Source organism: Labrus mixtus, chromosome 21, assembly GCF_963584025.1.
Source record: "Labrus mixtus chromosome 21, fLabMix1.1, whole genome shotgun sequence".
Classification (NCBI taxonomy): Eukaryota; Metazoa; Chordata; class Actinopteri; order Labriformes; family Labridae; genus Labrus; species Labrus mixtus.
In genome coordinates this window covers 16,068,244-16,096,186 of record NC_083632.1, presented here as the reverse complement: position 1 = coordinate 16,096,186, position 27,943 = coordinate 16,068,244, and the positions used below count along the sequence as shown (strand labels likewise).

The 27,943-nt window shown below is 40.3% G+C and overlaps 1 protein-coding gene across 1 annotated transcript; it reads right to left on the bottom strand.

The window, feature by feature from the left end:
• Positions 1-410: 410 nt before the first annotated feature.
• On the bottom strand, positions 411-27,065 carry pkd1b (polycystic kidney disease 1b). Its single transcript, XM_061028037.1, has 41 exons — positions 26,837-27,065; positions 24,443-24,623; positions 24,154-24,362; positions 23,846-23,964; positions 23,046-23,193; positions 22,697-22,962; positions 21,815-22,570; positions 21,300-21,424; positions 20,939-21,091; positions 20,652-20,770; positions 16,808-20,469; positions 16,057-16,197; positions 15,354-15,636; positions 15,146-15,248; positions 14,911-15,039; positions 14,621-14,771; positions 14,321-14,458; positions 13,292-13,433; positions 12,516-13,211; positions 10,820-10,973; positions 10,479-10,644; positions 10,129-10,324; positions 9,875-10,042; positions 8,992-9,132; positions 8,470-8,680; positions 8,061-8,184; positions 7,784-7,927; positions 7,286-7,694; positions 7,010-7,124; positions 6,694-6,905; positions 6,012-6,214; positions 5,725-5,922; positions 5,466-5,620; positions 5,013-5,213; positions 3,962-4,136; positions 3,709-3,885; positions 3,003-3,107; positions 2,777-2,911; positions 2,496-2,698; positions 1,444-1,555; positions 411-1,346 (listed from the first exon to the last, which is right to left on the bottom strand). Exons 1-41 carry the CDS (start codon positions 26,907-26,909, stop codon positions 429-431), a joined length of 12,216 nt encoding a protein of 4,071 aa, XP_060884020.1. The 5' UTR covers positions 26,910-27,065; the 3' UTR covers positions 411-428.
• Positions 27,066-27,943: the final 878 nt, after the last annotated feature.

The following is a 27,943-nucleotide window of genomic DNA, read 5'->3' as shown; positions in this document are numbered from 1 at the left end:
ACATACATATACAAACATATAATTGCATTTAAAGGAATACAATATAGATTTAAAAAAGGCATTATTTACAAAGTAAAAGTGTCACTCAGTTTCCAAAAACGTTAACTTTCCTTTACCCACACACAGAAAAGACTCAATTTACAAAAATAATTGAGAGATTACATTGCAAACCACACTTGTTCAGTATCTCAACAAAGGCTACAGGCAAGCTCCTGGTTTGAACTAAGCATTTCTCTGTGTTCTAATGACAAATAAAACATTGACTAACATTTGTTTAATAACGAGAACGAAGCCCTACCATTGTGCAGTGTCAAAGACAACATCGAAAGTTCAACTGTTCCACACATGCGTTTGCATATAAAACACATATAGAGGTCCAGTGGGTTCTTCTAACCCGTGGGAGAATAGGCTCAAGTTTGGGCACATGTTTATTCTTGCTCAGTCTCCGATGGCTCAGAGATCCAAGCCTTCCTCTTTACTGGGACTCCATTGCTAATGTCCCTTCTAACCCCCTGGTCACTCCGTGGTCTGCTGTTTGTGAGTGCTACATTTTCTCTTCCATTGCCACATGTAGCCACTCCGCCTTGGGTCAGAAAAATCCTCTGAACTGCATCCGCTGAATGAGAACTCCCAGAATGCCAAGCCCTTCTTCGGTGGAACCCATCAAATCCAAGACAACCTGCAGTATGCGAACCACAGTTTCCAGGAGCATCCTTGGCAGCTTCAGACGTATGGCGGTTGCTAGATCCCTGAGGCTGATATGGTGCCGATTCAGACTCAGAGTAGGCACTACGTGTACGGGGAAATATGCAGGTAGATGCAGAGGGGTTGAGAATTTTAGAGGGCGTGAAAGGATATGCTGATGGCAGGGAGACTCTTGATTTTGAGTAAAAAAAACCTGTCCTCCTGTGTCTAACTTCTTCTGTTTTCCTGCTTTCTCCTTCAAGATCATTAGGGTTTGCTGACTCTCTGTATATATCTGATCTTTCGAGCTTGTAACTGATCGACCTCTTTCTTCTTCTAGTTTCAGCCTCTTCCAGTTTTATTTCAAGATCATGAATATCCTCAGTAATCTGATTGACCTGATCAAAACGAGAGAGCAGTGAACTGACACCGGGCAGCAGGCGGTCCAGGTAGGGCTGGATGTCAATCCCAGACTCAGACACTGAAGAGTCCTCTGACCTCACAGAGAGAGCTGAGGACAGGGCACGGTGGGATGAAAATGAGGAGCTAATGGAAGGAGAGTGGTGACAGGAATAAGAGGGAGACACAGGAGAGGGACAGGATTCCTGTGAGGACCTCGAAGGTGGCAAGTCCATACCTTCAAACTTTACCCTGTGCCTGAACTAGAAAAGGAAAAAAACAATATGTAGAGTCAGAAACATTGAATCTAAAAATTCTAATTTCTACAAACAAATGCACCAAAAATAATGCACTACCTACTTCTTTGGCTTTAGTGAGTCCCATCCACAACTTGAGTCGCTTGATGAAGAACTCCACCATCTCATAGTCCTGAGGTTCAGTGGTTGGTCGGTACAACTCAGCCCGCTCTCTCCTGAAGGACAGAGAAAACGAATTGTTGGACTTCTGGGCAATTTTTTTTAAAAACTTTTGTAGCAGTGTTCCAGTAGCAAAGTTCTGTGAATTAGGCAAGTTCATTGGCAAAATTATGATCATTTAAGCCTGGTTGTCTGATGTATTTTCAAGAATGGGATGGGATCGAATGAAAACGGGCATTTTAAAAGAAAAGAAAAATCTGAAATTTCATCAAATAATTAATTTTGGCTTTAAATTCCAATCGAGCCTGAATATTTGGCAAAAAAAAAAAAAATCAAAATTAGTATAATCAGATGGGTTGGTGCCATGATCTCTTGTTCAGTACACTCTTCAAAAATGTTTGTTCATTATCCCTTTTTTCATTTTGCAGTCAGAAAATATGATGCTCATTATAGAATGCAATAGCACTGAGCTCTGTCCCCTAGGAGTGTTCAGTTTCTGCTTCATCTACTGAGTGTTAGAACTCTTTACTGCAGCAGGAGAACATCATTTGTGTTTGCTATGGGCTAGAACGTCCTCTCTCTGCAGATTTATTTAAATACAGAAATTGGAGTGATGATATAATATGTTTGTATATTAGTATTGGTTGACTTTGGTGATGAAAAATATTGTTCTATCTTTTGAAGGAGCATTTCACATGCTATTTGTTTTTAATCTAGTTGTAGCATTCACCATGTAGACTAATTATTGAAGTCTGTAAATATGGCTGGTGTTTGGTATTTGGTTCCTTTTCAAAGATTTGTAGAAATATTTTTTTGTCATAACTGATCTTGCTGTTTTGCTGCTTTTACTCTGCTGAAGTGTTCACCTACTGTAAGTACCAAGTTGAAGTATTTTAAAAGAAGTTTGTTTACCCCCTCTTACATGTGCATTCATGGGATTTTATCTGACTTATAAAACCTGTCATACTACTGATAAAGTGTACATATACTGCATACCTGTATGCATGGATAAGAACAGCGCCACAGAGTCTGACTAAGAGCCAAACACCTCCCACCACAAGAAGGAGTCCATAAAGAGGACCCAGGACAGGGTGGAACCTGCACAATCTTTGGAGAGTTTTTCGGCCTCGCAGGAGCGACAGCACTGAGACTCCAGTCTGACAGACTGACGAGAAGCCTTCCACTGAATGGGAGAATAGCTGAAACAAAGAAATTTGCATATCAAATCCAGTTTCTCTTTGTAGATATTTGATTCATTGAAACTTTTCCTCACATACAGTGTTTCCGAGGTGGGTGCAGAGTAGTAGCAGCAAGAATAGTAGCACAGACAGAGCCAACAGCTTCCTCCAGGCTCTCTGGAGAACTTTACCAAACAGCATCCATCTCCGCACAAACCTTAAGGTTCCCAGAAGCTTGAAAAACAAAGCAATAGAAATAAGAAATTCAAATACAGTGGAAAGTCGTGGCACAAAGTGATATTAAATAACAGGAGATGTCATTTACCTTTAGCACAAGTAGGGTAAGCAGGACAGCCGCACACTGAGAATACCTCTGTTCCAAAAGGGCAGCACTGTGGAAGTTTATGTAGTTTTTTGGCTTGGACCTCAGCTAAAAGGCACAATACAGGTTATTAGTTAGTCATCAAGACATTTTCAACCAAAAAATCATCTTTATTGTTCTTAAAAAAAAAACTAAAGCATGGAGGGCAACTTCTTAACTTATGAAAAATAGGAAATCAACTGGCTAGACTCCTAGTGAAGGACACAAAGGTTTTATTCTTGACCCAATCTCTTTAGACAGATATCTGTTAGGGAAAAGATTTGGGGATTGGTAGCCTGCTACTTTCCACATGCAGTCCTAGTTGTATTGTCCTTGTACATTTTCATTTCATTAAGTGCTCTGAACAGACATCTGCATATATGTGCCGGTAACCATCATAGTCACTCTGCTCCTCATCCATTCTGTGGTCTAAAGTGTTAGATGGACTGTAAAAAATGGGCATTGCATGGAAAAACAAGTCTTAGCAAAGCATTCTTTATTGCTTTTCTGAAAAATGGCTGTCATTCTCAGCCTCTATCCTCATGAGATGAGAAGGGTTCGATGTTCTTTATATTGGCTAGTGTCTACGTTTATTTAAGAGATCAGTTGACACTCATGTGGAAGTAAACATTTTGGATGTAAGAAGATTCATGTTGTCATTTTTTCTTACTTTTGAAACAGAGGAAGTAACCAGGGACAGAAAGCAAAAGTGCAGGATAGCTGTTGCCATGGACAACAAGGCCAGAAAAAGCTGGAATAGGCTTTGATGCAGACACCGGGCACTCTCAGTAGACATTGACCACAGTTCTCCAAACAAGATGATGGAGCCAGAGATGAGAAGGAGAACCTGCCGTATATATGCTTTGGATTAATTTTAGAGTTTAAGAATATATGAATGAGTGGAAATGATAAATGATTGTTACCATAAGAGCTGTCTGCAGGTCCAGTCCATGGTATAACGAAGGGATAAGGAATGGATGGATGTAGAGAAAGGCGTTGAGTCTTTGTGTAACAGCCCACTCCAGTTGTACAGACACACACACAAATAAAGCAGACTCTCTGTAGGAGTGTGTGAAGTCCATTGAAAGACTTTTCAACCTGATGTAAGAAGTGAATTTAAATCAATTAAAAGTATCAAATTCAATAATTGTTTGAACTTTTCATATAAAACTTTATTTATAATTACTAAAGAGAGTAACAGACCAAATTCATTTTACCCCCTACTCTCTAAAAGTTTAAATTTCTTCATTGCAATGGGTACTACAGAGGGTTAAGATCAAGAATGTTAATGTTTGATACTGAAAAAAAAACAAACTCATCAGAACAATTAGTTCCCCAGTAAAATTATCAATAATAATTTGATAATTTGAATGCGGAAATTATCATCTCATGTTGTATGTTGTAAGCCCTCCACAACCTGGCTCCCCCCTACCTGTCTGAGCTCCTCCACCGACACACTCCCACCCGCACTCTCAGGTCTGCAGGACCAACATTCGGTCCTGCAGGGGGACAGGGCCTTCTCCATTGCAGCTCCCACCCTCTGGAACTCTCTCCCTAAAAACATCAGAGACTCCCTGACACTCACCTCCTACAAGAAATCCCTAAAAACTCATATTTTCATCACCGCCTACAACCACTGACTCTCATCCTCTTCCCTTGACACTATTTCTATTTTGTATTGTTCTCTTAGTTTTTGCTTAGTTTTTTGTTGTTGTTTCCTGTCAAAGCGTCTTTGGGTATTTAGAAAAGCGCTATATAAATCTAATTTATTATTATTATTATTATTATTATTGCTGTCTATTTTTGCCCTTCTAATTGTTGAAAAAATTACAATGTGTTCTTTATTCACTTTATTTTGGTCCGCCAGAGAATGCGCTTCTTGCAAAATGAGTATCTTAAAAAGGCAGGTATTAATTAATACATGGGTACATCCATCTTAGAGAATGCTCCTATAGTTGGAAACAATTCACTCACTGTTTCTTGCTCCATTCTGCAATGTGCAAGTCAGCAACAAGCTGTTTGGTTGTTGCGCTGTTATCTCCCAGGAAATACGTAGCCAGAGGACTGAGGGTATGTTTACACTGCAGCCGTGGGAATCCTAAAAGACGTAGTGACGGGCTTTGGTGTAGGATCGGCACCAAGGTGTGGTTGATCCACTGTTCTGCTTCAGACCAGCTAAATAAAAATAAAATCAACACAAGACTTAGATTGTGTGTGTGTAAGTGAAACATGTGATGCAGGACATCACAATACCAATGTTGGTGAGGGACATATGTGCACAGCCGATAAAGACAAATACATGACATCATCAACTGTCAAGTGGACAACAGGGTCCTCTCAAGGTTTTTCACCCCTTGATCATATTTAAATAACTGCAACTGGTATGCTTTAGCATTTCGACAGCAGAAAGCAAAATGTTTTCCTTACTCTCTGAGTGATGTGAGGTTAGGGACTCCCAAGGGTGCTGTGTGTAGTCGGTGTCTGACAGCAGAATGCAGCAGTCTGCCCTCCTGTTTCTCTACGCTGTCCTGGTAGTTCACCATCAACACCAGCAACAGAAATAACAGCTGGCAAATACCGTGCTGCAAAACGGATGCAGAGGATCACTTACACAAAACATCTATATATAAAATAGATTCTGGAGGCTAACTGCCACTGAACTGTCATGATGGGTTTTAAGTCTCACCGTCATAAGTGATCGCATAGCTTGGACCTTTCGGGCCTCCTCCTTAGCCTGAAGAAGCCCGTAGCCGCATGGTGGTCTAACCTTTCCACCATGCTCTCTAAATGCCCTGACCACAGTTGACTCCTGAGCAAGCTTGTCCTCCACTTCTGGGTCCACAGGCCTCCAAAGTGCTGTGTTGATCAAGGCTCGCACACACACCTGAGCAAGACAGATGGAGAAACAAATCAAAGTGAAGATGATCCAAAAATCTATGAAGTCGATTACTTAATTGATATGTCTGAACTCACTTTGAGGGGTTCAAGCAGTAAAGCAGAGTTGAGGAAGGCAGAGAGCACTGAAACAAGCCACATGAGGACTACTGTCCTGGACATGTGGCTGCCATAGACTCCAACCACAGTTATGCAAGCTCCCAGCAGCACAGCCACCACAGGGTAAATCACACACAGCACCCAGCGGGGGAGCAGCCAGCTGGGTTTACCTCGAGCAACACCTAGAGTGGAGGACAACAGATACCTTAAACTCTGTTCACTCAGGATGTGAAAATGAGATGATAAGCGGGTCTTTACTTGGTGTTTTAAACCCAACCATATAGTACTATAGTGGGTACTTCTTATGTAGAAGAATTTGACTAGCTCTATAGTAATATGAAAATATAGAAAGTAAGACGTTTTTTTTTGTTGAATCCAAATATTAAGTCGATTAACGGCAACTCGTGGCTGAAGAAGAATCAATGTTAAATCTTCTTTCATCTTTAGCAGAATATAAAGGGGAACTTTTCCAAATGGAGGAAAATGCTTACTATTCATCTTTAAGAACACATTATTTTAAAAATATGTACCTACAGACACTTTAAAAATCATTTGAATCCAATGCACTCCTAAGCAAAGACATCTCATATTTGTCAATAGCATGTCGGGGGTGAGGGAATGTTTGTCTACCATATAGGATTAGTAATCAGAGGTTTGGTACCTATTCGTGTGGCGGAGCAAGAGCGTGAAGAGTCTGGAGAAGGGCTTGGCAGGAAGGTGCTGGCCATCGAGTCTACAGATAGCACAGAGGGACACCTGTAGAGTCCTGCACCAGACAGGAAGGGGCAGGACTGTGGATCTGGCTTGTGGGTATCACCAAAAAGTGACTTATCCTCACTTTGCTCTGACCAGCTGCTGCAAGAGGTGCTCTGGCTGAAAATCACAAAATATGACATAAAAATGAAAAGTGATTTGTTAAAATGAAGACAACTAATCCATGATCTAGCGTTTGTGCGATTCACAGAAGTGACCCCTACATGTTTGAGAGTGATGACGTGGTTCTTGGGGAATCCCGGCCACTGTCTGAGTTGCTGTTATTTACTTCGACTGGGTCCTCTGATGCCGCTGCTATGGACATCAGAAGATCCTCCTCTTGGATCATAATACAATTAAGAGGTCAGAAACAAGGTGATTTTTGCAATACAATACAGACTTTGACATGACAACATGGCTGAAGACAGGGGGACTCATCAGAGGTATTTGTTAGTATTTATTAAATGTGAATTTCTGAGTTAATTTGAGCTGTTACTCACCAGAGAGAGTTAGAAATGTTGTCAGGTTGTGGCTATGAGCTTGCACAAAGTGGGTGTTCAAGGTGGAGACCCTTTGTCCATGTGTAGGGGATTGGTGGGAACTGAAAATGCCTTTTGAAAGAGCAAATGTGCAAACTGGAGAGAGAGACGCAGCCGTGGGGTAAGTGGAGGAAGATGAGGACTGGCAGCGCTGCATCAGGGCCTTTTTTCTCCTCAGCTGGTTTGTCCGGCCAAGAGCGGGTGACATTTCGGTGAGATATGGGTCTATTGGTAGATTGAGTAGGCTTTCACAGGACCACAGTGTCTCTGTGCCCGCCTCTTGACATGCTCCGTTGAATGTCTGTGGCACCAAGCCAGATGCTGACCAAAAGTCCAGAATACTAGAGTCAAACACCTTGCTCTCCAGTAACTACAGACACCAGAGAAACAGTTAATGAGCAAGGAAAAGACGACCAGTCGTTTATTTATGTGTATGTGTTCACATGTGCGTGCTCTCACAGATTGAGGGCTGTCCCGCACTGGGCCAGAGGAGTCTGCCAGTGACAAGAAGGAGGGGCCAGAGAGCGCTGACTGGCCAAGGTTGACGTCCATCTCAACAGTGTGACACACGAGAGAAGAATGATCTGGCATGTCTTCGGCCACCTGCATCAAACAAGGCACCAGGCATTTTTGACTGATGAGACTTTTGTTATTCCAAGTAAGATCAATCAAACTGATTCAGGTCACTCGAGGACAGAAACAAAATGCATCATGATAGTATGCAGTTTGAAGTTACCTGATTGTGACACTTTCCAAACAGGAAACACAGACAGCACTGCAGAGGAAACACCAGTAATGCAACAGTCACCCCCACAGCAATCGCCTCCATGTTTACTGGGAGCTGGGCTGAAACAGGTCCACTTGTGGTAAAGGGACATGTGTTAGTTTCATCTTGTCAACTCTGTAAAAAGCAACTGATATACAGGTTGAATGGAAAATGTTGAATTTGATGTCATGCATTAACTAATGAAAAGACAGTGTCACCTTGATTCAGCCACAAACACTTTAACATTACATTATAATTTTTTTAACTCATAATGCAATATATGATTTGAAATAATCAATATTCAGTTTTAATAAAATAATTTTAGTTATAAGAAGAACTGTACTGTACTGTGTATATCGAGGACTTAAAAGAAGCCTACCTGCTGCCCTCAGTACCAACAGCCACGTACCACAGAGCACCCATTGCCATGTAGAGGTGCAGCGTAAGGGCACTGCATGTAACCCTCTGACACCTGGTCAAACGGCTGTGGGCAGGGCATTCCCAAAGGGAAAGCCACAGGTGGTGCTCAACCATCCCAAACATGAACTGGGTACTGAAGACCCTTTGAAACTGGGAAAGCTCCTCAGGACCTGGGACAGATTGAATTAAAAAGCTGAAAGAGTTGTTTGGACAAGCGCACCACATCGTTTCCTGACTTCATTTGAGTTACACCATGGTCTCTGTGTGCTTGTACGGGACTCTGCGAATATTAAATGTTATAATTCATCGATGACTTCCAACCTCCATCTTTTATTCTTAAACCTGCAAATGAAAACTACGCCAATGCAATGGCAGATTTACATGTTTCATTACATGCTACTCACTGAAACAAACTGCATGCCCCTCTTTAAGGAAAATGATCTAGCTTGTTCTACTTAACATTAAACAGCATTAAACTTACAAGAAGCCAGCACTTCCTTCTCCACAGTGCTATTCTTCTGATTCTCCACGGAGAGCCAGTCCTCCAGCAGGAAGAAGAACATGTGGTCAGTCTGAGGGTCCCAGACCACCACATGTTGAACATACCAGGACGGGTCCAGACCTTTATTGACATACAAGATATTCAGCCACATTCCCATAAAGTATTCAGAGGACTTTGCGGTGTAAGTTTGAAGGTTGGTGAAGTGTCTTAAATATCTAGGACGAGAGATATTATACTGCTCTTTAAGTTGTATACTGCACACATCTGGAAAGAATTTGTATCTGATAAGAGGAGTCCCCTTTCAGTTGAATGTTTGCCCAGAGGTGTTGTTGGCAGGATAGGTGTTGACTTGCCAGGCAATGCCTAAATCTAAGATAAGGATCTCCCACAGTGGAAGGTAAACAAGGGGACCCCTGTGGCCAGAGAGATACCCAAGGACAGAAAACAGATGTCCTCAAGTGTCCTGTGACATTATATATAAATAGCACTCTCAATGTACAGTATGTTTGAGAGAGATCATTATTGGCTTCTTGACTCTCCTGGGCAGACGTGTTTAGTGATTCTGCAACTTGTTAATAAATAATTTTGTTTAAAAGCAAGTCAGTCTCAACGGCGAATTTCTTCATCATCAAACATATCATCAACAACGGAAATCCACATCATTGGTTAACTCTCTTCCTCAATGACATAGTTGGATTTGTTGTGGGGATGCGGTAAAAAATAATCAAATATCTATATCATAGAAGAAGAAATGATTTAGCTTGATTCCATTAAAACTAACAAATTATTTTAAATTACTTGTTTTGATATGAGATATTATTTGTTTAAAAAAAAAAACACCAACAATTTCATTTCCAGTTACCTGTGTTATCATGCCAAATACGAATTTTCCAAATTTCCCCCAGGTTGTCATCTGTTTCCAGATGAAACTGGTCAAGACCGCCACGCTGAAAAGCTCCCTCCCTCTGCAGATGGCGAGAGCCGCTCTTTGTTACACCGTACAGACAGATCCCAACATGGGCTGTGGTGCCTGATGCATAATGACACAGAGTTATTTCCATTAAATTTGTGTTGCGTAAATTAAAACAGTTACATGCATTCTTCTCCTCGGCTGACCTGCTCCTCGCCGCCAGCCAGTCTTAACCAGCACTCTGTAGTGGTACAGCCCCGGTCGGCCACACAGAGGGACCTGGCTCATCCTCAAGCTGTCCAAGTGGTCCAGTTTATGGGCGATGAGACCCACCAGTACGTGAATCAGAACCAGGACTGCGCAAACAATCCCCACCACCATGTTTCGTGTGGGACCACTTGGCTGCACAGATAAGGGATGGCGTGAGCACAAGCAGATGACTTTCTCATTATAGTTCTGACTTACTCTATTATTTAAGGACGGGAGTTGATAAATTACTTTTTGAAATATTTGAAGAATCTACTCAGAAGTGTGTGTGTATTGTGTTTTCACAAACCGGTGGCAGCAGTACAACAGCCCCAGGATGAACAAACATACTGGCCCCAAACAGTGTAAGGTGCTTGGTGAGACAGTGTGCTGCATGGAGCGTGCTGCCTTCTAGTGACTGCAAGCCCTCACTGCTCCAACGCCTCTCCTTCACACTGTAGTATTGGCACAGAGAGCTGAACACACACACTGACACATGGACAGGGCAGCCGTCTCCCATCGACGAGGTCAGGTTTACAAAGAGAGGCTTGTTCGTCCTGTTTAAACTGGAGAGGTAAAAGAGCTTTTACTTCATTCAGCAAAAGAACAATCATTCAGAGCAGACATTCATAGAGAAGAGCGGTGACTCACAGCGGAGAAAGGAAGATGGTTTCCTCTGTTGATGTGGTCGAAGCAGAGAGAGTGAGAGACAACTTTCTTACTGACAAATCCAGGGATGTATTTGTTCCTGCCAGTGAGGAGCTCACTTCAATCATTACATGTCCCATGCAAACAGAATTGGGTCCTGTAGAAGTGGGTCATAATGCAGTGACAGAACATCCTTTAAATTTGCAATACAAGCCGAAACTGACAGATATAAAGTAACGGTTATTGACAAATGTGTTTGCATTCTTATCAATTATTATTCTCAAATATCTAAGATTCTTTATTTGTGTATTGCCAATTAATAACAAATGTTATCTCAAGACACTTTACAAAAAACAGGTACAAGACCTCACTTTTAGTTATATTATATTTAAAAAGAGCAGAGAAAACACCCTACTCATCGTTATGTTATCTAAGACCCAACATTAATCCATCATGAGCAAAGTAACAGTGGTAAGACAAAAACTTCATTTAAGAGGCAGAAAAAACAGCCATCTGTTGAAACTGTGTTTGAATTGAAAAAATGTGATAGAAGGACATGCAGGAAGAAGGATAGGGACAGACATTGAAGCAACAACAACAACAATGAATAAGATAGATTATTGCTACAATGTCAGTAATAATGGTAAAAGTATGTAATATTAGCAGTAACAACTAGTTGAGCAGCTCTAAGATTCACTTCAATCTATACAACCACACTATATTACATTATACTATAGGTGGCCATGCCTTAAATATTGATGTTTGTTTCTTATATATTGGCAGGATTTAATCTAAACGGAAGTAAAACTGTTTGGAAAAGTTATACCTTTAAACATCGACTGTGACATCATGCTGTGTTCACAAATTGTACTGCCACCCAGTGGCCAACAAATATATTACTGGCTTGATGTTTTTAAATAATATAAAAAATTAGCTTAAGAATATTTTAATTTGGAGCAGCATTAAATGTTTTTTTTTTTAAATTGAAACAGGTCCCTTATTATCTACCAGTCCCAGATAAAGATCAATCTTAACATTATTTAGTTCCCCCCAATTCAATTCAATTCAATTCAGGAAGCTTTATTGGCATGAATGTGAAGATATTGCGAAAGCATATAACAATGTGAATATACTTTACTATAATGTAATACTTTAAACTCTCTTCTTTAAGATATATTTGTAATATCAACTTCTGAGGTTGAAACCTGCTTCTGGAACCTGGATCATATCAAATGCTATTCAAATTTACCCCTGATTTTGTCCTTAACTTTGTATGCCTGTTGCGTGGCGCTAAACAGGTAGTGAACTCAGAGTTTATCAAGGCTGAAGGAAACTCCATATTTAGCTGATGGTTTTCACCATGGATAGCCTTTAGCATTGGGTAATCTGATCCGATTTTAGTAGAAACATTTTAGTAAGTGCAGCTTAAAGTGACCAGGTGCAAAAAACATAGTTTTGAGGTTTATATTGATTGCATTAAATGTTATCTCTGTTGTCCACAAAAGCAATCCTTAGATCTTTAAGTTGGAGATATTTTAAAGATTATATAATTACATACAGACAAATTACAGACATACAAGGGCTCAAAAGAAATGCAAACTGGCTTTGTATCAGAAGAAGACATGAACATGTAGCAAAAGGTCATTAGCAGAACTAAGTGCAAAGTCTAGATTAAAAAGGTCCAGAGGATTTACTATACCTGAATCATGGCTGAAGTTGAAGGATATATATAAACCTGCGTTTTCATCCAGACCATCCACAGCGTTGACTGTAAAGTTCAACTTTCCTTCAGTTGGTAATGTTACAGTAAGACATGTCCCATTCCCAGATTCACTTATGCCGCCATCTCCATCCAGATCGTTCTGTCCCAAAGGGAACTTGTTTGGCAGGGTGACCCATATGGCCTGTTCAGGGTCCAGATCCTGGATGGGTATTGGTTGGCCCTGAGGTGTGGTTAGCTCCATTGCAACCAGAGTAGTGGAAATTGGAGGGTCTGCTGCAGTCAAAAAAGAGTTGGATTCTGTATCTACATCCATACCAAAGAGAAGCTGTACCACTTCAGACTCCTGGTTCTTCAGGTGAGTAGTAAGGGAGGTAGGGATATGAAAGTGACAATAAGAACCCTTCGATTTGTCACTTGATGACCAGGGAAGATGTTTGTTTTGTCTGGATTGGGGAGTGCACAGGAGGTCAGAGGGGTCTCCATGGAAACCCACTGTGTTTACATATGAGCTGGAGAGTGAAAGAGGTGCCTCACCGGGCACACGTGCAAGCATCAGAGAATGCATTAGGGCACCAGCATGACCCAGCGCTGACAGGAATATTGTAGAAGCTGGCTGCAGTGTACTGGAGTAGTTTCGATGAGAACTGAAAGACACAGCAGCCAGCGTATTACCTTGAAACACAGAAAACAGAAAACACTGTCAACTATTCTGATCACAATCAGTTGGTTCCATGCAGGAGATTGTGGCTGACCTATGATGTTAATGATGTTTCTTCCTGTTTCAGCTGACAAAGCCCCAGGACTCATCTGCTCCTGCATCACATGGATCATCTTTTGCACTGCCTCAAGAACCTTCTCCTGGCAGTTACGACACGCCATTTCACTAGGAACAGCCTTGAGAAAACATAGAATAGTCTGGTCTTTATTTTTTTTATAGAATTAAAGCTTCACAGATTGTTCATCTATATGACGGAGTATTAGGGCCATGTTAAAGGAAAAAGATTTCTAATTTTGAGATCAAAGTCGTACATTTTCAAGATAAAAGGCAGGGTTGGTAATTTTCTCCAGATACACTTTTTAAGATCTCGGTTGAAATTGTCTTTAGGTCCCGACAGAAATTAATCATTCATGTGCTCTGAAAAAGGAATGAAGAAAGTCCTTCACCTGTAACAGTTTTAAGCATGTAAAAACTTTGACCAATGTCTGCCACGAGGTACCAATTTGATGAACCAATCACGCCTCCCTGTCTCGCTGACGTAGTTTCTACACAATGCAAATGATGAGCTGAGGTCCGCTTCTGGAGCAACGGCGCTTGTTCATGGTAAGTGAGGGGCGTGGTTTTTGAGAGAGCAGAGGGGAGGGGGTGGGTGATGACGGAGCATTGAGGGATTGCTACTTTCAAAATCATGGTAGTTTTTGAAAATTACCAAACATTTACAAGAACAAACTCATACTTTTGTGAGAATAAAGTACTCCAAATAAAGCAATTGTTAAGAATTTAAGCTAAATCTTTGGTGTAAAATGGCTTTCTTGACCTTTTAATTTGTGGTCCTGTGTTAGATAGAATCAAACTGTGGAAATCAACTTGGGCATAGAGCAAAAATGACCTACAATATTCCAATCCAAACTTTTTGCTTTTATTTCATCTAGTACAGTTTCTCACAAGGATATTTAGACTGAGAGCAAAGGTTCTCAACAGACTAAAATTATGTTCTTTTCATTTAACATCTAGCAGGTGTCTCCTCTAAAGCACTTTCAGTAGGTGGTAGGGGATTACATACAGTGGACAGTGACAATGCTGAGCTGATCTGATCAACGTCCATCAAGGATGAAACAGGCAGAGAGGCCAGGGCTTGGGTCACATTTTCCCGTGTCTCTCTCCTGACTTCGAGCTCCCTGGCAGTCTGTCCAGACTCCATCTGTGGACAGGTTAGTTCATATTCAAACAAAATATAAACCTTTAAGAATATTACACACAATATGGTCATAGTTATCAGTTATTCTGATAATAGCAAGGTAATTACTATCAATCAAACATCATTCCATGAGCTGGATAAGAAGAGAAGATTCTGACACCATACCTGATTGAGCTGGCTGGTGAGGGCAATAGAATAAGGGATGATCTCTTGTGGGTTGCCATGCTGGACTAAAGTCCAAAGCTCTGTCCGTCTCTTGTTTATGAGCCACTGACTGGCAACCTTGTCCCCTGCAGGATTTTCAACAGTCAACACTCTATAGAAAGGAGTAATTAAATTAAGTGAGAGTTCACGAAAACATGACAAAGACAGTTTACATCACGTGTAACTACCTAAATGATCAAATGGTGGCAGTTTTTTTTTTGTTCTGAACTGATCATGTTCTGGTTACTAACCTGTTCAGAGCTATGACCTTTGCCCCAAGAAAGTCTTCCACCTGCACTGTCACTATAATTACTGGTCTGCTTTTAACTGGTGAAGGAATTCCCATTGGAACCAGGGTGCCATATGTTGAACGAGTACCCCTAGGGGGGGGGGGGGAATATACATAAACGATTTTTTAAAACATTCAAGTAAGGAATATTCCTTTTCCTCAGATCCTTTCTACTGTAAGCATAGCTATATATTCACCTGTACAGAGTAAGCAGGGGGCAGGCTGGGCCAGTGGACTCACATGGTGCCACCTGGAATGTATAGATAAGCTGCGAGGCCTCGCTTTCTTCATCTTGCCATCCTGCCAAAAGGGAACACGTGTTGGCTCAACAGAACATTGTTGAAAGATAATTTATTGGACTGCCACTTGGATTTGTCAAAACTGTCAATGACACCACAGTATTACCTGAGCAGTTATAGGTTACCAATGTATCCAGCAGACGGATATCTGATTGTGGACTAAGCTCACACAGGCCTCCATGAGGTGGATTGTTGGGTAGTATTGTGAGGCTGGCACTGCCCCACTGAACTCTGCCAGACTGGGATACATTGAGACTGAAGGTATAACTCTGCCTTGGCTGCAGAACACCTGACCTTATCACCAAGTTAGCAGACTGACTCCCTGTCGAGGTGGATACCTCATTAAGGTCAAGGTTCATGCCAGTCTGGTCCTTAGCACTCCACTTGTACTGTGAAAAGACAAATTGATGTAAAATGCCATTTTCAGGGTTTAGTTGTGTATATCTGCACATATAGGAGCAAAGAATTGTGCTAAACTAACTTTCTTATTAAGTATCGCCATGATTAAATATAAAGATGAACTGCCAAGTTGGATATTAATTATCTAAGAAACATTTATTTGCACATAATCATTCTCTATTGAAACTGTATCTAAACTTCAGTGGCTTCTGTATTTACCAATTTAATTTTTCACCCCATAAAAATCTCTTATTTAAATGTTACCATCCTTTGGAATAAAGGCTGTTGTTTTTATCGTCCATGGACAGTGACATGGACAGTTGTTAATAAGACAACCATGAAAAGAACAATTAAAATTGATCATTGTTAATTTCCTCAAAATGGCTGTAAGATAGTATCAGAATATTTACCTTTGCATCGCCATCACACTGTTCACATTTTCCTGAGAGAATGATGGGAATGTTGTAACTTATAGTGTGAGGTGAGAACAGGACAGAGCATGAAACACATTCCACAATCACTTGAAGCAATGCAGAACCGCACACAGTCACCTAAAGATAAGAAGAAGAGTATTTTTAATGTAAATGTTTAACAAGGTTTGTTCAACTAAATGTGTTGCTATGACTATTAAAAGTTATTTCACAATTACCAAAACTACAAATTTGCAATTAATGTTCCATGTGAAAATGTTATCTTTTATCAACTAAACTGAAATTACAAAAAATGACAGAGAGAAAATATGTTATGTGACAAACCATGCAAAAGCAAACAATTTGTGTCAGAATAGAGTGAAATTAAGGAAAGTACTGACTGTCTGGTTGACTCGGCCATGTTGTCTTCCTGCCTTGTGTACAGTCAGGGTAAAAGCATAGATTGTGCCTTGTTGAAGCTGAGTGCTGAATACAGTAATTTTACTGCTGTTACTCCTGGTTAAAGGCTGCTCTACAAGATGATACTTGCTGTGATTCTGTAAAAAACAAACATCTGCTGGTTACACCTACAGTAATCTTAAGTAGGATATCAAATAATGAATGTTACCATGTCCACTGTTTTTAAATATCATCATACAATTTCTACTGCTGACTTTTCCAAAACATAATAATAGCATTAAATATCACCTTCAGTCATTACACAAGGTTTTCAACATCATGAGGCCTTTACCAATGTCATCATTGTCCAGTTATACTGTAGTGTATCCTCCACTCCAGGCTCTACATCAGGGTCTTTGGTGCCAGAGCCGTCCAGGACAAGATCACTGGTGCTGGGCCACAGTCTGTGTGAGCCTCCCTTGATTACAGCTACTAGCGGGGCATGGACCACTTTAACAGTGGTTCTTTGTTGGACAACAAGAGGAGTTTCCTGGAGTGAAACTTTGAATAGAAGGCAATACTGTCCCACGTCAAGACTAAGCTTGGGGACTAAAAGAAAAGGTGAAGTTCTATCTACCTTGCTTTTAAGAACGACTTTATTCCCATATAATTCTAAATTGCCATTGGTACAATCTGACTCTCTGAATATCTCCCATAGGTACGTGGTTTTGTAAACTGAGCAGTTGTTGTCCACCCTTGCTTCGAAGATATTCAGTCTAGACCTGAAGATGGTAGATTGGTTCTGGACAAAGGAAACTTGTGGGCTGGTACACTGGAGCTCCTCCACTTCCATGTGTAGCTTTGTGGACACATGGCCAACACTATTGAGAACTTTGACCACAATACTATACTTCCCAGGAATATAATATGTATGCTGAAGTGTGCTATCATCTGTTTGCATTGTTTCAGAGGAGTCTCCAAAGTTCCAGAGGTAACTGAGGTTGCTCCCTCCATTTACTGTTGCAGAAAACTTGACAGAATGTCCAACAAATATTCTTTCTGAATCACAGACAATGTTAACATGCTTAAGAGGCAAATGAACTGTAAGAGTATCATTTAGTGTCTTGGAGCAGACTCCACTAGTGGCAAACACACTAAAAGACAATGAACCACTATCTTGTGGAGTAAAGATCACTTCTTGGCCTAAGAGCCATGTGGGTTCAGACCCCATTAAATAAAATACCCAGGTATAGTTGACTGGAGGTCCACTTTGAACTTCTGCCTTAAACTGGATTTCTTTGAAAGCCTCTAAATCAGCAGAACAACAGTTCACAAGTCGTAAACCTTGAATCTGCTCAGTGACCAGAATGCTGGCAGACATCTCAGAACAACTGACCTGGTTCCAAGCTTTCACCTTCAGTAGATTTGTTCCTGCTGGAAGGCTTGATGTGGTGAACTGCCCTTCAACCATTTCCAGACTATGACTCCAGTCTTTATTTATAATTGCTATAGCAAAGCTTACATTGCTTCCTTTAGAGACTGCTGGAGTAAATGTTACTTGTTCTTCTGTGCAGACAGAAGACTTGGAAGTGTTCAGCATAAGCCCTGTGATTGCATCAAGGACTGTAACAATGTGTGAAACTTTCTGCCAATTTATCCCATTTGAGACATTCAAAGACACCTGATAGATGCCTGCATGTAGAAAAGTGTTGATAAAGGTCTGGTTAATAGCACTAAAAGGCATTTTTTTACTGTAAACATTCCAGATCCAGTTCAGATCACTACCCCCTTGGTTAAGCCCATGCAGTTTGACAGCAGCACCCGTAGGTATATAGAATGGAAGTTTCTGTCCTTCAATTTCAAAGTCCACCTCTTGGACCTCCTCCTGAATTGTTAACTCTAAGGTGACATTTCTGTAGCCAAGCGCATTCTGAACTGAAACTTTGACAAGACAGTGACCCAAACTTGCAAAAGTGTGGAGTAGAAATGGGACACATGTCCTAAGGGGTAATATATCAGATTTCACATACCAGAAGTACTGTAGGTGAGACCCAGAAACCACGGATACAGACATATTCACCAATTTACCTAATGCAAAAATGTTTGATTGTTTTGAGATATTTGCTACAATTATACGCTGTACTGCCTCTAAAGAAACAATGCTGGTGACCTCACCCAACATGTTAGAAGCTCTTAGCTGAACTAAAATCTGTCCAGGAGTTTCAGTAATCATTTGAAACCAATTGCCACTAGCAGCAATTTGTCTATTCACTCCACTTGCAAGCCAGTGATAAGTCACATTAGAGCCCTTGGTGACTGAAGAAATAAACAGAAGCTCCTCTTCTGTAGGTACATATTTCATGTTTGATAGGCTCTGACATTTTATCTGAAGACCCTCTATTCTTTCAAAGACCTCAATCAAAATAGCTGCCTCTCTTCTACTTACCAAGTTCTGTGCTATAACCCTAACTTGATAGACTCCAGGTTTCCTGAAAGTAAACTGAAACTGATAAGTACCTTGTTTGGTTGAGGTGACACCATCGACTGTCCAGTAGTAGTTTGTACTACTGTTGGCACTGCTAAATGCTGAAATTAAAGTTTCTTCTCCCACTGCAGCATATGGCTGGTCTGTGTTAAGTAATAGGTCTGATACAGGAAGTAAAACATTGACTTTTAGGGTTACAGAATGGCGACTGACAGCGTTAAATGCCGTGGCAGTGACAGTGAATTGACCTTTCGAGGTAAATACGTGTGACACATTTTGCCCCTGCTCCACCTTAGAGCCATCTCCAAAGTCCCATAGCACTGACACATTGCTTCCAGTGCAGCTGACAACCCAAAAAAATGTTGATTTATTGACTGTCATTGTATCCATTTGACTGTCATGGGCCACTGACAGCTTCCTAACAGGGTTTTGAATGATGACACTAGTTTTGGCAGTTTTGTTACTGACTCTGTTACTTGCTGTTACTGATATCTCTTCAACTCCTTCGTACATAAAGATCAAACATTGTTCAGAGTTCTTTGTCATTGCACTGAAATTAGATGGACTTCTTAACCACCTAAATAGGTAACCTTCCATCTGATCAGGGGATACCGACACTTCGAAGCATACCTCTTCTGCTACTGCCACTACTTTGCATGATGACTGCACTGTCATGTTAATTATTCCCAATTCCACACATATACTTGTATTAAATGACACAGATGTAAATGAACTAAACACAGTCAAACCTATATTAAAAGATCCTGGGCTTTGAAATCTGTGCAGGGCTGTTGACTGTCCCTTCACTACAGCCAGAGGTGATCCATCACCAAGCAACCAATGGAAAGTTAGAATTGATATGTTCCCATTTACTAGAGCACTAAGCTGTATCTCTTTTCCACTCATGACACAGTCTGTTGGAAGAACTCCACTAACAGCTAACTTATAGACCTCTACACTGATTGACTGATGAGCTTGACTGACAGAGTTTGAGACAGTTGCAATTACTGTATAATTCCCTGGTGATTTATAGATGTGGGTGATTGAACCATCTCTAAGGTTTCCCTGGAGGGTCCCATCCCCAAAGTCAAATTTCCACATGAGACTTGTACCAGTGGCCACTGTAGCTCTGAAGTATGTAGGAGAGCTCAGTTCACTGGGTCCATTGTTGCTGACTGTCAATCCAGAAATGTTTTCCATGACTTCGACGTTGAGCGAGTTGGTCAGAACTGTAACAGTGTTGTTGGCACACACTGTGATGTTATAAACTCCAGCAGATGCAAAAGTGTGGCTTACTTTACGGTTGGTACCAAGGAACGCTTCAGAGCCATCCCCAAAGTCCCATCTGTAAAGGACAACATTGGTGAATGGTTCTGGGAAAGCTTCCAAAAGGAGGGTCTGTTTGACTAGGGGCACAGCAGGGGTAGAGGAAATATCGAGGTGATGTAATTTAGGCCGGACGCTTATCTTCGTGAATGCATCAACAGTGTTGTATTGGTTGAAGACTTTTACATGAAGTGTGAAGTCATCTTCATAAAAGAAACAGGACAGAAAATTAAACTTTGAATATCAAGTACAGAACAGTTAAATTAAATTTTCTAAATTTCAATTATTATTTAAAAAAATAATACATATATAAATAATTTACAGTCCTAGTTGTTACTATAAAAACATTCACAAGTCCCAGCAATGACAGTTAATGTGTGCTTACCTTTGAAAGAATAAGAATGGTTAACTGAGTCCTGAACATACACTTCCTTCTCTTGTGTGGTCATACATGGAGCTGACTGGGTATGGGTCACTTTGCTACTCCCATCCCCAAAATCCCATCTACATGACAAAAACAGAATTGGAATTTAAAATAACCAGGTAAAAGTATTACAGAGAAGTATTTTTTAAGGGACAGGTTCTTGTGATATCAAGGATACACAGTATGCCATCACAATGATGTTATTTGAGTTTATCTTTGGGTCATCTGTGAAATATAAAAACCCTTACCTAAAAGTGACTGGCAGGGACATGTCAGCTTTGACCCTGAGGCAGAAGAGACTTGTAGCATCCACAGCTACAACCTCTCTGACAAACAAGAACTCTGGCTTAGCCATTGGGGCAACTTCATCAGCAGTCAGGAGGACCAGCTGGCTTTGGGAGCTTACAGGGTTGGAAGCTGTGACCTAGCAGAGATTAATTACAATTGTTTATGTAAATGGTGATCGTAAAAAAAAGAACTTAATATATTATCTAACAATACATCAGTTAGTTTTAATGAACCTCAATTTAAAAAAACAAAAAAACATTAAAAAGAAGTAACCAAGCAAATACAACATTATAAAGGGAAATACAATATCTTACCTTTAACTTATACTCAGCAGGTTTCTTGAACACAATACTGTAAGATTTTCCTTCATGAGCATAGTTATCCAGATTGTCAATCACCCATGTGAATATGACAGAGGAGCCACTCTTCACTCTGGCCATAAAGGACTACAATGTGTAGAGGGGGGGGGGGGGGATTACAAACATATCAATGTTAGAAAATATAAATGTTTATTATATAGATAATATACACTGTAGTTTAGTTTGTACGTCCAACTTCCTTTGACAGAATGTGAAAGGGTAGAATGAGGTTTTGTTTTCATTAAATTAAGTCTTATGGTTATTGGGTTTTTTGGGGGGGAATATCCCAAACATTTATTTGAATCATTTTGGGATCATGACGTTGGGTAATAATCTAATGCTTTTAAAGAGATTCAACTCTTAACAATGGTTCTGGCCAGACGCTGTTAGAGTTTCTCGGTGATCCCACTATTAACCAATGCAAATAGTCAAATAAGGGGGGATTTGTATGTTGTGAATTTATTTTTGAATTCTCACCTGTGGAACGCCTACAAGCATCCTCCTGCATCTGTGTGGCTCAACACTGAGTCCTGTGACTGCCGTATATCCACAAACCTCGACACTCAGATTCTGAGAGCTAACTGCATTGACCACACTGATGTTCAGCATTTGAACTCCCTCTGTTGGAATTACCAGGATCACAGATGAGAACCAGGCATCATGGGGCTGCCTCTTACAGTCAGGCAAAAACTGAGTCACCTCTTCAGGGCAATATGGAAGAAAGGGGATTCCTGTCTGCTGAATTGGGGCCGACCATGAGCACATGGCATTTTCCCCAGACAGGACCTTTACAACAATCAGTGTAGGGACATTGATTTGGACATGAATCTGGTTATCTTTATCTGGCACAGGATGGACGATGTTCAATCCAAATGTAGTGCTTGGAGTAGGACCATTTTCCCAGGCCCAAACTACTGGAGCTGTGGTTGTTTCTTTAAAGGAGGAGCCTAAGTTATCGTCCTCTGTGCCTCTAGGAAGATTGTCTTCGTAAAGCATCCTCAGATCACACACAACCCCATCAACCCACTGTCCCTCTTTGGGCAGGGAAGTGAGGGCCCCCTCCCACCAGCCTCCCCACTCCGTCCCCTTGAGAGACATGTAACTCTGGCGCCATGGGGATTTTAGAGAAGCATCACTGTTCAGGCAGTGTAAAAATGTTCCGAAGTCGCGAGTGTGTTGTATAGCCACAATGTCATCAGGGTACACCAGGATTTCTCGATTCGAAAGAAGCATCTGTTACAGAGGACACAAACAAAACAGGAAATAGCGTCAGGAAACTATTTTTAAAACTATGTTTTTTGCATTCAAACATAAAGGGACCATAATAGCAGCAAGAAAAGCCAATAACATGTAACTCACACTTAATATGCTGAGATCAGGGCTAGGGTTTATTGTCAGAGGCAGGTCTGCCACCAGGTGATAGAAGGGTGGTAATGCAGCATACCTAGGAGGTAGAACAAAGCCCCGGCTCTCTGCTGCAGAGTCATAGGGGCTGCAGGGACAAGTGGTGCACACACAGGCCTCCAGCAGATGGCACCAGTACTGACCCCTGCTGCAGCCCCCTGTGGTGTTACACAGAGGTACTGCTGAACAGCAGCTGAATGGATTAAGGAGGGAACTACAACCTAAGGATCACAAAAGAACTTGTTATCTACAGTACTTAACATACTGGAGCTTTGGGACAACAGTTCTAACTATTGCTCTGTACCTGGAGGTACTAAATGTTGGTTAGGATTGCAGTAGGGTCTGAGGATCTGGACACGGGCTAGAGAGGACTTTGTACTGGGCTGAACCACCAGCTCCACTGATACTAGCTGACCAGCATGACTGAACCACATCCCAGGGAACAGCTGCATCTGTGTGTGTTGGGCAAAGTTGACAAAATTAGGTAACATACATACAATCAAGTCTGTCTCACTAAATGAACTCGAGAGTTGCAGATTATGACCTAGGTTTAAAAGACAATACAATAACATGATTCTCAAGTTATAATTCAACATGGCACATGATGTGACTTAGAACACTCCTATCTTACACATATAATATAGTGTAAACTGTTTTGTTAGTGTATTCATAATACACTGTGTCAAAGCACACTTCCCTAAAATAAATAAATGTATGCATTTTCATAATTTAACTTATCTTTCATACACCCAAACAATTTAGCTGTTTTACTCCGATAGAGTTGTAGGATACGCTCAAGTTTCCCGTCAGCATCAACACCTTGAATGTTTACACATGTTCCTTTGAAACAGATATAAATTTGCTTGTTTTTTTTTAGTGTATTTATTTTAGTTCAGTTATTAGTTTAGTTTTGTTAACTTTATCAAGTAACCTCTTTGCTATTCCCCTCTATCCTAACTACTCAATCTGTCATCCAATTCATTTTCTAATTTGTTACATCCATTTAGCCATTACTTTTGATCTACTACCATTAAACCTCAAGAGAGGCTTACCTCTGCAACCACTTTGAATTGAACCAGTGTTTGAAGTTAACACCTTACTAACCTCTACTTTCAGTTGGCTGATGTCAGGGGCGGAAGTTAGTGGGTGTATCTGAGTCTGTGCATAGACGCCGGACATGAAGACCAATCCAATTAGATAACTGTCCACTGATAGTAAAGGCTCTGCATAAGGAGAGATTGTCACATGTCACATCATACTACTTTTAAGACAAATTAAAAAATGAAGTAAGAAAAACATTAACTAACAAACATGTCACAGGTTTCGTTTAGGTCTTAAACATTGTCAACGTGTGAAGAGTGTTTGATGTTGATAAGTATCTCTGTTGATCTTAGGAAACATATGGGTCCTACCAGTTAATTGTTTTTCACAGAGGTAGAGATATGGTGCAGTACAATTAGCTTTCCTCCATCTTCCTTGTGTCCCTAAAGACATTTGAGTACACAACATCGGAGTCACACTGTCTCTGGACCCCCATGCAGGACTTATTGGCTCCACACCTGCAGCCTGATCAGACTGTACCCCCTCTGATCCCTTTATCCATATCCATGAAGTGGTTTTCCTAAACCAACACAAAAGTAAGCATACATTATTATATTAGTTATAGACATGTGAGAAGAGTCTACTGCATGTAATACTCACATTGGAAAGGAGTAAAATATAAAGGTTTGCAGCTCCAGGCTGGAAGTTGATGCCAGATCTCCTCCTCCGGAGCCTTTGCATGAGTCCAGTCCTTCAGACCATGAAGATGACGTCTCAGAAAGCCAATAGCATCTCTGGCTGGCCAGGTGGATCCGCCCACCTTTTGGACAAGGAATCTCCACTGCAAGGCAAAAGACACATTAAAATAACATTTATTTCTCAAAAAAGAATAATTTCTGCTTAACATATTACTTTACATTGAATTGTGTTTTTATACAGTATGTGTGTTTGATTTTCCTGCCATTGGACTTTAAACACATCAGAGAAGCTCATACACAGCAGATCAACTCAAGCCCCTGTTTGCTCAAGATAATTAACAGAAACTCTGATACATGACCTCAGTGGCTGCTGAGTCCTGATATCTATAGAATATAAGCTGAATGAAGCACAAAAAACTCTGAATTTAATGTAAAGGAGTTTTTAACAATTGTGATTATCTTTTTTTTTACTTCAAATTTAAATAAAAATCTGAGGGTTTACAATTATACGCCTCTCATTTGAACACTTTTATTCATAAGTAACTGAGCTTCTTTTTTTTAAATGTTGCTTTCCAATTCTTAGGGCATGCAAAGTGACGTTATTATTATTTTTTTAAATCATTATGTTGAACAAGTTACAGAAGTGTCCACTAGAGTGGACATTATGCAGAAGAATTTCTTCATTCATTTTTTTATGCATAAACAAAATAAAAGATGCGTTTCTTTAACAAACACATTTTCATTTTCACATTTTACGCAGTAATAAGTACACTTGATGAGATCAAACTACCTCCAAACTTTTTTCCCCGGAGGCTTCCAGGAACTCTCCAACAGCAGACTTTTAATGGGAGAGCAAATCCGAGCATGGGTTTGAATTAGGATTTGAGCTCTCTCCATAGAAGCACACTGAATGAAACTAAAGTTATAACTTTAAAAAATATTGTTTTGTTAAATAAAACTGTGAGATTCACTTTAATAATATAAGTCAATTGTTTTACTGAAAACTAGTTTCTCCACAACAAATATTATCAGAACAGCAAAGTCTCTATAATAATATTCATTATAACTGAAATAAAGCCAGCAATGATTAACATCCAATTCCAGGGCACGTGGCATAGGCAGTATAGGCAAATGTTAGGGGCGCCTGCCATTCATAGGGGGCGCCCTGGTACCCGAAATGAGTGAGGAAGAACAGTTGAAGATAAGAAGAAGAAAAAGAAGGAAACATGTTTTACTGTCACTTAATGTTATTTTATCTAATATAATTGTTGTGCTAATAAAGCTTAACTACATCACCTATTTAAAAAGGTTATATTTTCCTGCTCCCTGCTCAAACACAGACTGTAAACATGAATCACAACACTGCTGCTCATTACCCGCTCTTTGTGGGGAGGAGGGCAGACGAGTTATCAGAAGTGAGTGACACTAAATATCAGGTTTATGAAGAGAAGCTGTAAAAACATAAAGCTGGATGCCAGTTTTCTTTAAGTGTATGAATATTGTGATTGGTGGTGAATTGGTTGCAATATGGGGCATCAGCTCAAATTTTGCCTATAGGGTACCAAAGGGGATCGGGGTGGCTCTGTTCAATTCAGTAGACAGTTGATCAACCACAAACCTAAAACAATTATATGTCTTTTTTGATTTGACTTGATGTTACAAAAAATCATCTTCTTGAAGAGGAAGATTTGCAAGATTGTCCTGTGCTGCATGGTATTTCTGACCTTCCATTTGTCGTTTTGATTTTTAAATTGTGTTTTTGGTACTCTGGCAGTGTACGGGATAAGGTCCAATAAAGTTGCAGATGTGAAAACATTCCATCAAAACCCATGTAGTCAGTATTAAACAGCTCTAACAGCTGTCCACTGTAGTGACCACTATGCATGAAAGGGTCGAGACTCATATTTACCTCTAAGCTAAATGTTAATTGAAAGCTACTGAGTTATTGTATGTTTATTACACAACAACATAATCATTACTTACATTTGCAACCTCTATGTTAAAATGAAAAAGCAGTTTCAAAAATTGAAGATAATATGAAATATAGAAATGCAGCCACAACCTTATGACTGATTCCAATTATAAATAACGTCCTGATCACAGGGTGAACCGCACAACAGTTAGCTTTAACAGAAATTCACTTGCTCAATAAACAGTGCATCATTTTCCAAGGCAGAATGATGACTTAGAAAACCATAGAAGACAAGTTGACATATCCAAACAAAGCAGCCAGGGTTGCTTTTCTTAAACACTTACCATTCACATTTGTTAAGGCTGCAAGACAAAAAACATTCTCAAAACTAGAAATCGTGTTTTCTTTTAAACTCTTAAGTCAATCAAAAATTAAAAGTCTTACCTCCAACTGCTGCGATCAAAACCACACTTAGAATCCACAGTCTTTGCGTTTGTGATGTAAGTGTGCATGTCATCTTGGAGAGCACATCAAATCCTCTTGAAATCAAAATAATCTCTGCCTCCTACCACATGGGCATTCTTGAGCTCGGCACACACCCATCAGTTCATTAAAAAATGTGGAATCATTTCATCTTTTTTTACTCTCACTTCCTGAAGACTTGTGCAGGTTTTGTATTCCTTTTAGCCCCTCTTCCTTATCTTAATCCCAACTCTGTGTCTTTTCCACACACTCTCATTTCCCTTAACTGACTCTCCCTCCCCTCATCCTGCAGACACACAATGAGTTATGGTAGTGTCGTTGTGTTAAAGGCCTCTTCCCCGCTCTCTCTGAGCGCCTGGGTGACTTATACTTTGTCTCTCAGCAACAGCTATAGAAGTAGAGTAGACAGAGGAGGCCAGCGCTGCTCATTACCATGTTTTAAAACCCCTGGCACTGAATAGAAACTGTCAAATCACTCAGGCAGCCTAGGTCCTGAAGAGAACAAGTTTCAGAGACCTGAGAGACATTGCAGTCAGCATTTTGGTGATAAAATATTTGTTTTCATGCTTAACAAAATAAGAGGTATCAATTTGTTTGTTTGGTTGTCAAAGCCTTTCCCAGTAGATTAAATCAATCATTAAAGTCTCTTTTCCTGCATTGTGCCCTCGGCCTGTTTTCCGTGCACAATTCCCGAGACAAAGACTCTGTGACGCACTTGCAAACTAAACAGACCTACTTTTAAAAGAAAGGATGCCATCCTGGTTGCCTGGAGAGAGAACAGATAGAGCTGAGGGCAGTGATAAGGCAAGCAATAGAGAATTGTCTGTCCACTGCTATGGATACAAATCTCTCTTTTTAAGACTTTTCCTCTAACAAAGACAGAAGCAGTAGTGTTTAGTTTTCCAGTTATAAATCATGACATACTCTACATACTCTATGGAAGTATGTAGATATAGTATCAGGCCAGTTGACTGGCTGATCCCAGAGGCTGATTTTAAACAATCAATTTTTTGTGAACGTACCATTTTGAGTTTTGCTTTACATTCTTTAAAAAGTTTGGATTTGTTA